General features: G+C 40.9%; 1 protein-coding gene across 3 annotated transcripts in view; it reads right to left on the bottom strand.

Annotated features, from left to right (window-relative positions):
- Positions 1 to 13,416, bottom strand: part of asap2a (ArfGAP with SH3 domain, ankyrin repeat and PH domain 2a) — a 54,421-nt gene that overhangs the window by 7,709 nt on the left and 33,296 nt on the right. For 2 of the 3 annotated variants that reach the window (XM_034576017.1, XM_034576020.1), the window contains exons 5-22: positions 13,096 to 13,145; positions 10,219 to 10,348; positions 9,410 to 9,495; positions 9,241 to 9,316; positions 9,047 to 9,133; positions 8,533 to 8,541; positions 7,622 to 7,725; positions 7,045 to 7,114; positions 6,516 to 6,603; positions 5,894 to 5,942; positions 5,338 to 5,504; positions 4,144 to 4,277; positions 3,590 to 3,684; positions 2,472 to 2,661; positions 2,268 to 2,353; positions 1,748 to 1,863; positions 929 to 996; positions 709 to 816 (exon numbers count right to left, since the gene is read on the bottom strand). In XM_034576017.1, the coding sequence (XP_034431908.1) occupies positions 709 to 816; positions 929 to 996; positions 1,748 to 1,863; positions 2,268 to 2,353; positions 2,472 to 2,661; positions 3,590 to 3,684; positions 4,144 to 4,277; positions 5,338 to 5,504; positions 5,894 to 5,942; positions 6,516 to 6,603; positions 7,045 to 7,114; positions 7,622 to 7,725; positions 8,533 to 8,541; positions 9,047 to 9,133; positions 9,241 to 9,316; positions 9,410 to 9,495; positions 10,219 to 10,348; positions 13,096 to 13,145 (1,713 nt within the window). The remainder of the gene's footprint in view (positions 1 to 708; positions 817 to 928; positions 997 to 1,747; positions 1,864 to 2,267; positions 2,354 to 2,471; positions 2,662 to 3,589; positions 3,685 to 4,143; positions 4,278 to 5,337; positions 5,505 to 5,893; positions 5,943 to 6,515; positions 6,604 to 7,044; positions 7,115 to 7,621; positions 7,726 to 8,532; positions 8,542 to 9,046; positions 9,134 to 9,240; positions 9,317 to 9,409; positions 9,496 to 10,218; positions 10,349 to 13,095; positions 13,146 to 13,416) is intronic. The other variant, XM_034576019.1, reaches the window with a different exon arrangement.

Raw genomic sequence — 13,416 nt, 5'->3', positions numbered from 1 at the left:
GATTTTAAGGCATGATGTTTTTGATTTACCCACTTTTGAATCTTGATACATTTTGTCCTTTGCCAAAGATATTTCATCTGCCTTTGTTTGATTTTTAGCAGGATTACACAGAATCTGTAGAATATATTTCCTTAAAATTCTATGGAGGGGGTGCGTCATGACTTGACGAAGAACCTTTTCAATTTCAGAGAAGAACCAAGAATTTCTTTTCACTTTCTTTAACAGGTTAAAATAAGGCGTTAACCTCGGAGGTATGTACAGTATACTCTCCGAGCGGCCTGCTAGTGTTCTTATTATGAGGTATGATTAAAAACACAAATTCAACATATCGTTATTACACAAGTAAATTTGCTAATTTCTCAAACCAAAATTTAAAAGCAGGTCATTCTTTCATAATTGTGCTGGTCATAAAATGATTGGCTGCAAAATATGCTGAGGTACAATCAAACCACACAAAAAAACCCAGCCTATTTCCTATAACAACTTTCAAATTCAGACAATCCTTACTCCCAAACTGAGATGTTCCAAATCACATTTGATCCAATTTTACTGAAAAATTAAACAAAAGGAGTCACCAGATATGATGCATATTTATTTTAGGTCTCAACTTTCCTCTATAAGCTGCAAATCATTTTCTTTTTTCATTCTTATTAACTCAACTCCTTGTACAGCAGTTTTCTTCATAAATACTCCCTAGAGATCTCTTACCTTCTCATCCAGATCTTCATCACTCTCATCCAAGTCTTCGTGCTGCAGACACCACTCATACTCAACGTGGACATGGACGTTGAATTTCCCTGCCAGTGCTTGGTTCAACTACACAGACAAAAAAAAAAATCCATGCACATATAAACACAGATGACCGACGTGATTTCAGGAAGTGATGTGTTTGCAGATATAAGCCTGAGTCTAAACACAGTGAGCTCACCAGTTCCTCACACTGTAGGTGTTTGAGCCTGCGAGCGATATCCAGCGGCGTCTCCCCGGCTTCATTAGCTGCAAGAGAAAACAACAGAAACATATAATCACTGTATCCACATGCCACACGAGCACAAAGACACAGCCCATTTTCTTTCCTCTCTTTCCACAGTGGCATGAGAAATGTGTAATTAGATTGTTTCCCACACCGAGCAGCTCCCTGGTTTCTCTCTGCGCTCAGTCTCTGTGTATCTATTATGTGCTTGTGTTGCTGGCGTCAGAGCGGAGCAGATAAATTGATGTCGTGAGAAAAAGTTGCCATGGACTTTTGGCAAAGCTCAAATCTCTGGGAACTAAATGTGTAGGAGTTGGAAAGAGCTGTATGAGAGAAGAATTTGTGAGAGAATAAACTAACTTTGAGAGAGAATAAACTGTAACTTTGCTAAAAACCATAAAAAGTTTGCACCAAAATAATGTGAAAAAAGCTTAAATAATAAATTTCCTATTGAAATAGGCACCTTAAATTTCTGCTCATTCACCTATCAATTAATCGATCAATGATTGCAGGAATAATACGAACTGAATCATATAATTCTACATGTATTCATGAATAAAATTTAAAAAAAGTTTAAACAGCTATTTAGCTACTTCTTAAGTCTATAAATGGAACATCCATCTTTAGTGGCCAGTTAAATTATTACTTTGAAAACAGCAAACAGCTATAAGAAACTGAATATATAGTGCAATAAAGTCCAAGGGTGAGAAAAAGAAAGAAAGAGAAGGAAAGAGTTGCACAGTGATGAATCATGGTTCATCCCGGTTTCCTCACCGCTCTCTATGGAGGCCTTCCCCCGCAGCAGCAGTTTCAGACACTCGCTGTTGTCGGTCAGACAGCAGTAGTGTAGCGCCGTGCTGCCTTTGGCTGTCTGCTTATCCAGATTCAAACTGTCGGGGGACACAAACACAGAGAGGAAAAGTTTAAATACAAACACTGGAGGCATAAAATAAAGCCTTGGTTTATTCTGTACAGCCTCTAAGATGCACTGGATATATAACGTCATCCAATAAAAGACAAACAAACCGAGCTTTGACCAGAATGTAAAATATGTGTATATTATTTCTATGAAGGTTTGCATCGAGTATAAATCAGAAAATAGCTCTAAAGTTTTAAGTTTTAAGATGAATCATTTCTCCAATTGGACAAATAGAGAGTGTTTTCATTGTGGTCTCTCCAGTGTTTTCTGCACAGTCAGATTAACTGTCAAAACTCGTTCGAGCACATTTCATTCTGCCAGTAAAAAATAACTGAGGTGATGCATGAATGCACGGTTGCTGTTTTTTCACTTTACCTGTTCTGAGTGAGGAAGTCTACAATGTGAAGAGATGTTCGATCCACCAGTCTCACTGCGAGATGAAGGGCCGTCTCCCCTTGTTCCTGAAAAAACAACAACATTTGAATAAAACCGCTAGGAGTACGAGGTATTTATTAAGAATCATCAATGAGCAATAACGACGCAACAGATTATTATGACTAAGAAGTAAAGTGTACTCACGTGTCCGTTGGCCAGAGGTATAGGCTCCATGAGGTCGACTCCCTCGGCGTACACCTGGATGAGGGAGAAAATGTCTCGGGCCTTCACGGCGTCGCACAGCGTGTGGAGCCGCGACGTCGCTTCAGGACACTTCTTCCTGGCGAAACGTTTCTCTGTGTATTTGGCTGTGATGAAGTCTTTCCTCGCCTGCCTGGTGGAGGATGTAAGGAGGGAGAGGTGTTGAGTTACAGGTAGCAGGTGAGACTGTTTCACACGTGTTTGTGTGATTGAGCAGTAATGTAGGGAAAGTGCCAATCCAAAGCCAAGAATTAGATTTTTGTTTGCCATGCTTTATCAGTTTTAATACATTTTAAGGGAAAACACAAAAGTAGAATATATAAATCTGCATTAAACTATGTGCTACATAGCTACATGGTTCTTATGGTTGATATTTTGATGAAGGAACAATGAAGCTACAGTTTGAATTCTAGCAGCGAGTTTTAGCCCCTTTGTCCAATTAGATTCTGTGAACCTAAGTTACTTTTTTTGAACCACGTTTTTCTGCAATATATATATAACATTTTGAATTCTGTAACATTCACTATCCTTTATTTAAAAAAATAAAAATAAAATCAGCTGTCCTGTTAAAGTAACGTGTCAGACAGGTTCAGAAAACAAACACAACCACTGTTCTTCTCTGTTATGTCTGCAAACCTTTGTCAGAGATGTGACACATGGATGTGATTTGAGCAGCCGTGCACAGGATGTGAACAGTGGAATCATGTGATAAATCTGCTAATAAAAAAGGATTAAACCTAAAATATGATGCATAAAAGCATAATGATGGATAAATACACTAACGATTCATAATTACTGTGTTTAACCCTGAAAAGGCCTTTTCCCTGAAGGCGTATTGTGTCATATAATTGATCATTAACATGTCATCACTGATATAAACAAGTTGGTTGAACTGTGTGCTGATCTAATGCTGATCATGCAGTTTAAAAAGACGTGGCACCGGATCATTAAGGTATCGCCAGTTGTGGACTGGCTGTGGAAGAGTGTAATGTGAGACGAGTGAAGGAGGCAGGAGAAGTGAGGGATGAGTGTGTAGGAGAAGAGTTGTAGGGGTGACTTACATGTCACTGGCTGGGTTGGGTTTCACCACATTTTCAGCACTTAAACAAGCCTCCATGATTTCATTAAAGCCTGCGTTCCCCACATTCTTGGCCAGCTGTGGAGCGCACACACACACACACACAAACATTAAAATTGCACAACACCAATCTGATTATGGTCAACAAAACATTTTAACACCACGCAATCAAGACTGGAAGCGTTTAATACCGGTCGTCCCACAGGCGGTAAATCTCTGCACCAAACGGTGATTAGAAAAGCCAAACAAAATCTCAGCTATTCTGGGTGAGGAGACTTCCAGAGTTCTCAGAGTGGAGGAGGAGGAGGAGGAGGAGGAGGAGGCCAAGGAGGATGCTTTTTTTACCGTCCTTCTCCAAGTGTCCCCTCTTTCCCTGTTCTAAACTCACCCTCAGTTCCTTTCCTTACTTATTTCAATCCTGCCTGAAAAGTCTCCGACAGATTTATACAGAAAATCAATACAATCGAATGAATCAATCACTGATGAGAACAGGGGACATGAGGAAGATCAGAGACGGATGCCAGAAAAGTGCTTTACCAAGAGCTCCGAGGTGCTGAGTACATCCAGAGTGAGCGACTGGATCCTGGAGTAGTGGACGCCCAGCTCCCTGTGGATCCCCGAACATTCAATACAGGTGAGAATACCCAGGTTGGTGGACAGCCACGTCGGGTCTGACACACAGAGAGAGGAGAGAATACAAAGTAAGTAACACATGAGTGACACACTTTCCTCGGGCAAAATTCACTGAGGTAAAAAAGTAATTTCTGCAGCACATGAGTTAACTTCGATGTGTCCTTGTGGGAAGCTGTGGGCTCTGGAAATTTGATATCTGCCTCAAGGACATTTCACTATCTCATGGCACAAAAACGTCTGAGGAAAGTGACAGAGCCAAACTGTGACTAAGCCTGGCCTAGATACACTTCACATATCTGAGTATATATGTATGTTGTATACATTAGGTTTAAGAATATACATATATACATTTGGGAAACATTATTGGGAGAAAGATTTGAGTCCTAACAGATCCGGTCTGCAAGAATTTCCGCTTTTCTAAATCAGGGACTTAGGACAAACATACCAGTGGTTTTTACATGATTTAGCTGATAACTATAAATATAAACCACTGCTAACACTTTTCTAAGTGCATAACATTAATTTGTAGAATGGTTCCTACTTTCCAGGCACCAAATCATTTCTGTATATTTGCTTCACTTCATCCATTACAGTGCACATATCACTGGCTTTACAAATTCAGGATGTTGGGACGACCAGAAGGTCAACTTTCATAGCACATAGTTGCAGTGGGAGCAATATATAATTTTCCACAGTTCAACATATACAACAGATATAAAAGGGTTCATGCTATATATCTTGTGTTGGTGCTGCTGAATACTGACCATCTGAGGGCACAGTGTACTGTACATTTTTTAGGTGTTTCCCAATAAATAACATCTATTTACAATCTGAGAATGACACTGTGCGTCAGGTGGGGATGATAATGAATCTAAAAAGTTAGGAATCAATCACACTTCACACTTCTTTGGTTGAGTGATGGTGGCAGACTTCTACACAACAGCAAGTACCTGTCTAAGATGGTAACTAAATGTTGCCTGGAAGTTGGAACATCAATCTAACTTTTGGCTGCATTATTTATTTAGAATTAGTTAAAGATCATTAAATTAGTTTTGATTCTGTTCGTGTTTTAGTGGTTTCCCTATCTTTGCCACTCACTGGGGGCTCCACAGTCGCAGCAAAGGTCATTTCCCGTCATCCTCTTCACTTCTCCGAGGATCGCCTTGGTCAGCTCCTGCACAATGTTGTTCTCACCGACATGCTGGTCCCCTTTAAAGGCCTGATTCAGCGCCTCCTCCTTACTGTTCTGCAGCACCGAGATCCAGCTGGTGGAGGGAAGAGAACGAGACGAGATGGAGAGGGGCGTACAGGAGAAGTGAGTCAGATAGAGATGACCATAATGAAAGAGGAGGATGAAAAGAAGGGTGAGGGGAGGGGCTGGGAGCAGCTGAAGCAGAAAGTTTAAATTGTGAGAATGGAGTAAAAGGCAGTTAATGTGCAGGAGGTGCTGGGTAAACACAAGGCCGAGCGGCTGAACCGGTGTGCGGTAGGAAGTGTGTGGAAAAAGTGGTTGAGGTGGTAAACAGGATACACTTAGGCACAAGTCTGAACACATGAACACACGCACATGCGCACACACGCACACGCGCACACACACGCACACGCACACACACACACACACACACACACACACAAGGAAGGAACAGGCACTTACATCTGACAGTCCTGGTCGTCCTCAGCCTGAAAGTGATACGTTCTGTCGTCTAAAAGAAAAAATAAAAATAAATGAGGAGAGAAGTGAATTAAAGGAAAGGGAGGTAGAGCAATAATCATGGAGGAGAAGAGATGAAGTCAAAGCGTTGAGCGATTCCCCTCCAGAGAGCATTTAAATATCCCACTGTCAGGTCGGGCTGAGGGTGAAGTGCTAAACAGAAAACAAAAAACTCTTTAAGCTCTTGTTTCATAGTTTCCCCTCTCGATAATCATTGTCATCTCCTCTTCTTAATTACTTTAAAAAGGGGTCATTAGCCACACCTCACAGTCCAACCGGATTTGTTAACTTATTGTTAAAATTATCTCATCTGCTCTCTACTGAGTGAAGCATTTGTAGTTAGAACCTCAGATTGGAGAAAAGATAAGGGGAAAGGAGATCTATGTGGCACCTGCTCAACCAGGTGAGCTATTGGGCGGTACGGAGATTTGAGGCCTCCTGCAGCGGCCGGGGGTTCGGTTCCCACCAGGCCCTGTGCTGCATGTCTTCCCTGCTCTCTCTCTCTTGCGTTCACACCAACAAAATTGGAAGATAACGTAAGTAATAAAAAGTGGGATGAACTTACGTGATATGAGGTCAAAGCTCCTCTTCTCGTCAGGATTGTGTTTCACCTGGCAGGTGAGCAGGTTGAGTTTAGCCGGCGGCCGATTAGCCTGCCGGGGAGAAGGGAGGGTGGAGGAAAAACAACAACATAAATGAGTGAGGGTGGTGTGTTTAACCGTATCTGATGGCTGCTGGAGCCAAATGAAACACTTGATAAGGTGCTTGTGTGAGATGAACTATTGTGGGCAAGTTCAATCTTTATATGGGAACAACTTGAGTTAAGTGAGACTCGGCTGAGGCAGCGATGTGAGAAGAATGTTAACTGGTGAACTCGGCCTGTGATCGCCGCTGCTCTGCTGTTTATGTATTCAAGCCAGCGAGGGGAGAGAAGGCCTGCAGCCAGGACACTGAAACTCAGGTGCCCAAAGTGGAAGTGAAGCACAAGTGGAGGTCTGTTCATGTGTTTTACTCAGAGCAACCACATCGAACTTGTCCTGTCTTCAGCTGTGTTTTCAGAGACGAGAGAGAAAGAGGTGTTAATGTTTGCTCACCGTGCCGTGTGAGATGGTGAGGTATCCGTTCTTCGCCGTGCACTTTCTCTTCTGCCAGACTTTCCTCAACCTGCAACACCAATACACACAGCAATCAGTATTTCATATATACAATGGCATAGCAAACTACAAAATTCACAGAGGAGACAAGTGTTCCTGAGATATCGCATCCAAAAGGCAAAAATAATTGACTACCAACATCTAGTCAGTTCATCCTTGAGTCCAACTGAGCGTTTGAACCAAATTTGAAGACATTCTCTCAAGGTCTTCTTGAGATATTGTTCTCACAACAATTGGATGTACGGATGGACTGACAACCCGAAAAACATAATGCCTCAGGCCACTGGCTGTCACTGGTTCGGATAAATAAATAAATAATATAGAGCTCAATTGATACATTGAAAACAAAATAGACATTCTTGTTTTGTTAAAATCATCATTAGTTGCAGCCTAATTTAATCAAAACCTTTCCCTCCTGTTATGAAGAATCTTTATCTTAATGTGCTCATAACACATTTAAAGCTCGTTACTATAGAATCTGACGTCTGATCTTTGTACGTGACTTTAAAATACTCACCCGTCACTTTTCTTGTATAGGTACCCACTGCGCTCGGTGCCGTGCTCCTTGTTACCCTGTGGCTGGTGCAGGCTGTAGGTGGTGCTCTGCCGCACCTGTGAATCCTGGGAGAAACACACACACCCAGATAATACAAATTAGAGCTGTTACACAAATTAAAAAATGACACAAAAAGCAGTTGCTGCATGCAGGATTCGCAAATCCACATGCAAACGTGTGGGAGCCGGTGAAGTGTTAAATGGCTGATTAACGCTCTGCTTCTCCGGCTCCTCTGAGGATTTCGAGGCGAGAATGATCAACAATAGGAAAGAGAGTGCTGCTGTGAGCCTGAATGGTTTTGTACAAGAGGTAGAGGAGAAGATAGGAAGCGCTTTAATGCCTCTGAACAGGCGACACAAAGCTCCCATTAGCATTTTTAGACTCATTAGTAAATCTGAAAGGATATAAAACCTTAACTAAACTAATTTACATGTTTATTCATCTTGTGAATATACAGGTTAGACTGCAATGTAACAACCGCTACGACAAAAAAGGACCAAACACAGGTCAGGAATTTTGTGTGAGTGATGTCATTTCCTGTCGGGAAACAAAGAGGACTGATTCTGAAGGCCAGCATTGGCAGGACATTAATGAGTTTGTTGGTGCAAGCGCACACACACTCTCACACACACACAAACACACAAACACAACCAAAGGAGCAGGACTGCTGCTTGAGTTCAAACATTTCTCACCGACACGTCATTCAAACTCAACAGCAGAACTAAAAGGCAACAAAAGCACTGAAACAGGAACATAAATGATCATCTAGGGTAAAATAACAGATATCATCTAGTCCTGTAACTGCAACAACACCGACATGAGGATGAGGAACAGGATGTAAACGACCAGGTTTTTACATGAAGTCCACTTACTCTCCTAGACTTGTTTCACAAAAGATGGAGGCAGTGGAAGAGAGAAGAAAACAATTTTCAGATGAGACCAGGAGCTGCTGCAGCAATTAGCAGCATATTTAATAATTCATAATAATTAATTAAATAAAAATTCATCAAACAACAGGGTAGACTGCAATAGAATGCATTTATATGACTTTTCTAGTCTTAGCTCCAAGGGTCTAAACACTACAAGTCATTCTCATTTATACAGTGCTTCTATATGCTGCACTTCATATCCCACACATTTACACTCATTAGGGTTCAGTGTGTGATCAGTTAGTGGCCTGAACTGTTTGTAATGCTCCCAGTCATCACTGAAAGAAGTTGGTTAATAACAAAGTTCAGGATTATCGACATTATAAATAATTTCATTTTAGAAAATCCCTTTTTATAGTAATAAATCTAACTAGGATATTGGACTGGCTTTGAAAGGTCAAAGAGGACCTTCAGCACTGTGTGTTTGTGTGTGCGTAGATTTGTGTGTGTGTGTTACCTCTTTCTGCTCCACCTGTAGCGCCGACTTGAGGACGTCTCGCAACTGAGTGAGCTGCTTCCTCTCCTCATCCTGCACCTGCTTTATCTGATGTGAAGGAAAACAAAACAGGAGAGAAAGAAAATATACATGTGTAAATCAGAGAGGAAAAGAAAATGCGAAAGTTAAGACATTAGGGTTGCTGAGGTCCTCACTGTGTGCAGATCTGTGGCCAGTTTCTCAATGGAAGGCTTCAGGTTGTCCACAGCTTTAAGACCATCCTGGAAGAAACTGAACGAGAAGCACATCATGTTTTATCTTGATAATTTAAATAGAATAAAAATATATTTTTCTTAAGATGGGAATCACATTTGTATGTCTTACTTGCACTGCGCGTGGAAGTACTTGATGAGGTTCTGCAGCAGGTCCACCCCCTTCTTGATTTTGATCTCATTGACTTTGAGGAGATACTGTAAACATATTGAATACAGATGAAGTCAGGCAGAGTCAGGCCAAGTTCACTCAGAGGGGAAAAGCAACTGGGGCTTCATCTTAAACAGACACATCACTTTCATCTCACGTCTCGACACTTCAAAGTCAAAATCTACATCTTTCAGGTGAAGCTTCATTAAAATGAAAGATGAAAAAGACACGGACAACAGAAAAATAGCAAAATGTAATGAATTCAAGCTTTGCAGAAGTTTGGCACAAATAGTTTATGGTTTAGATTCAAAAAAGTCTGTGTGCAGTCATATTTTCGGAGCAGGAGATGCAATTTTCATTCTTTATGGTGCATATATCAAATTTCTTATTATCTTCTAAGTTGAAAAACAAACTAGAATGGAGACTCAGTGGAGCACATAGGTCCAACAGTCTCCTTAAATTCAATCAAGCCGCACCAAATTGCACAAACTCAAAGACATCAGTCCTCTCAGTGGGCCTGTTTGTCATTAAGATCCCTGCATTATTTCTTGAGGGATCAACAAAAAAGTTGAAGAAAGTGAAATCCCCCCCTTAAATGAATCTGCTCCAAACTGTAATGGGTTATTGCTTGACCGATACCACATCCCTCCACAAAGTTTCAATAAAATCGGTTCAGCAGGTTTTGTGTAATCCTGCTAAGAAATAGGTGATGATGAAAACATAACCTCTGTGTCGGAGTTAATGATAACTACTCTTTTAGACAAACCAACCTCACACATCTGCAACTGAAAGAATCTCCTCTCCTTCTCCATCTCCTCAGCGATCTCCGCCCCGCTGATTTCTGTCCTGATCATCCCGTGCTGCCTCGCGTGCTCCTTCTTCTCCTTCTCTATCTTGGTGCTGTGAGGAAGTGACATCACAGGAAATTAAAAAGCACATCCCCGACTGCACCACAAAATGCATATAAAAGTGTGGTATTGTGTCAAATCAGCCCTGTTGTTGTCTGGCAAACAAATAGAGGGGATCAATGCTTTCACATACAATTGTTATTGGGTTAGAAATGGTTAAATTACCAGTATGGGTAAAATAAAGGGACTAAAATAAAGGGACTGTTGGGGAAACTAATGTCAGTGTATCTTCACCTCTGTTATCACAGTGATATGAGGATTTTAAACTTTAAATTTAAGAGGATTTGTGATGAGGACTTCACTTATTTTCTGAGATAAGAAAAATTTAACCTCCACAGCAACTTTGCCCAGGAAATAAGGATTTACTTGAGATAGTTAAGTAATACAGGCAACATCCTCTGTCATATGGAGGCACGGTGTGGTTCACTGAGGTTTCCTGACCAGATAACAGAACAAAAGATGTACAGTAACCAGTTTTTAACCAATTTTAAAGTCTTGCACTGCCAGATTTTCAATGTAATCAAGTGAACATATACATTTGCTCTGTCAAATTCAAATAACAGATACCATTAAAATGTATTTGATCATTTGTTTAATCATGTTATTATAACATCACCATCCACTGAGCTGGACTGTTCTCTATTAAAATCCTAGATTTATTGTCTATTTTAACACATAATGAATGAACACTGGGTATTTAATGGAAGTCACAAAACAATGAGTGAGCATCAACTGGAGACTTTGATTGTCGTAGCATGAGGAATCTGCTTCTGGTGAGATCTTTCACACGCTACGTTGCCTGTCAGTCAGTGCTCAGGGCTGATTCATCACAAAGACCGTTAACTCTGCATACAGCATCTCCCGCAGGCAGTCAGGAAAACACAGGAGGGGGGGCACCAGTCCATGCAAGAAGGGGCATTCTTTTTATTTCATATGCTGCTTTAATCACAGCATATTTCCTGTAAAAAGGATGCAGCAGTCTGTTCACTCCCTGGGCGACGGAAGGAGATTGTGTCGGTGACTGAGCCGTTTGAAAACTGTTCAGCCCGGTTCATGTGCATCTATAGACAGACTTCACTCACTGATGTCTGATTGTGGAAAAGCTGTTTATACACTTGAAGCATCAAAGACGGAAGTGTGGTGTGACTGACGCGAGCCAGCTTTTGATTTAAAAACAAACCAACTGCTCTTAAAGGAATAGTTCAACATTTTAGGAAATATGCTTCTTCACTTTCTTGCTAAGCTTTGGATTTGTTGGTTGCGTGCCTGTCTACCTCGAGGTGCCAGGAAAACGCTCCAGGAAGTTATTGCTGTTATTTTTTCGTTTACACAATTCAGCTTTTGTGGGGATCAGACAAAAGCCTCTATTTACTTAGATTTGACACCTTGTCCGAGCTTGTCCAACTATGAATAAATGCTGCCTTTGTCGTTGCCTTTACTTGTTAAATAGTGCCAGTTATGAATGAAAAGCTTTTGAGCCATGTTAAGAGAAGACCAAGTTAAAGTTGTTTTTAATAAGGTAATCAACCATCTAATGAAAACTAAAATACATAACCTGAAGGACGACTACAACGAGCTGTGACAGCTTTCGGTTTTGGTCATAAACTTGCCGTTTAGCTTATGTGAACGTGTGAGATTTGATGTCGCTGTGAGGACACTGTGGGCCTTTGTCAGCACATGAATCTTCAGGCCTGGCAGCATTACAGCATCATCAGGGCTGCAACTAATAGCGAGACACATGTTAGCCAGGCTGACTGGCTGCCGGCCAAACTGACGGTCGTTCAACTGATGATGAGGCAGAGTATTCACTTTCAGTCCTGTCACTTCAGGAAGGGAGTCAGCACACAAATACAGGACTTACGATTTTTCTATGTTCTTTCTGCATTTAAATTTAAGAAAATTTGTCTTGATTTAGTCAATAAATCAAAGATTAAACTCCTTCCTGACTCGACAGCATTTAAAATGAGATGATCTCCAATCAGGAGACAAAAATCTAACTCGAGTGTCGGATGCACGCAAACCAAAAAAGGGAAAATCAGAAATCAATAGCATGTAAAAACAAAATAATTTCATCTCTCTGTGGCTGTGATATGAAAAGAGACTCTTGCTGTGTAGCGGCAGTAGACAGCAGAGAGATCACTGAGAAAGTAAAGCGACAGCAAAGGGTAGGTTCGGGTGGTTTTTCCGATCAGGCAGACAACTGCTGGACTCTATTGACGGCTTCAGTTTCCCATCAATAGAGTCAAATCAAAAGAATAAGTCGGGGCGGAGAGGAACAGTCACAAAGCATCCGGCTGAATTCTCAATGTCAGTACAAAGTCTGCACTGTCCGATCAAAAACGGTTTGAAGACGAGAGGCGTTTTTACCCTTTCAGTAAAGAATGTCCTTTGCAGCTTGTAAAATATATGAAAGTGCTATAAAAAGTTGTGTGTTCTGTGCATGCACAATCACAGTGAAGAGGAGGAGAGGCGGCAGTGAGGGCTGGTTATTCACATTATCAGGGATGTGTTGACAGTAAATCACAGGGGGAGGTTAGAGAGGGAGAGTTAGTCCAGACAAGTCGGACAGAGACAAGACACAAACGGCACATTTCAGTTTGACACATGGCATCACAGATACGGATTAGTTTGACAAACTCCTGAACACAATTTTAAGAAATTCACTGAAAGCATCCAATGTCTCGTTGTACATTTACAGAGAAGAGATGGTGATTAGACACAACATGTTTAGATTCTTACACTTTAGTTTCGTAGTCCTTCCAGGCTTTGTCAAAAGGCTTTTTTAGATCCTGTGAAAGAAAAACACACAAAAAATACATATTTTAAACAAAAGTAAGCAATATAGTGCTGAACTGAATAGTTAATTAATCCATTACTTTAACATTAGATAATCACTACCATAATTATAGGACAGAAACCATTAAAATACCTACTGTTATGTCAAGTATTGTTCAAAAGATCAAAAATAAACTTTCCATCTTAACTTTTAATACAAAGTGGTCAACAAATCTTTTAGTTGACAAAAAATTCACCCCACGATCCACTAACGGCTAATTTGCA

This window comes from Hippoglossus hippoglossus, chromosome 22, assembly GCF_009819705.1.
Source record: "Hippoglossus hippoglossus isolate fHipHip1 chromosome 22, fHipHip1.pri, whole genome shotgun sequence".
Lineage (NCBI taxonomy): Eukaryota > Metazoa > Chordata > Actinopteri > Pleuronectiformes > Pleuronectidae > Hippoglossus > Hippoglossus hippoglossus.
The sequence above is the reverse complement of the archived record's forward strand: the minus strand, read 5'-3'. Positions and strand labels throughout refer to the sequence as shown.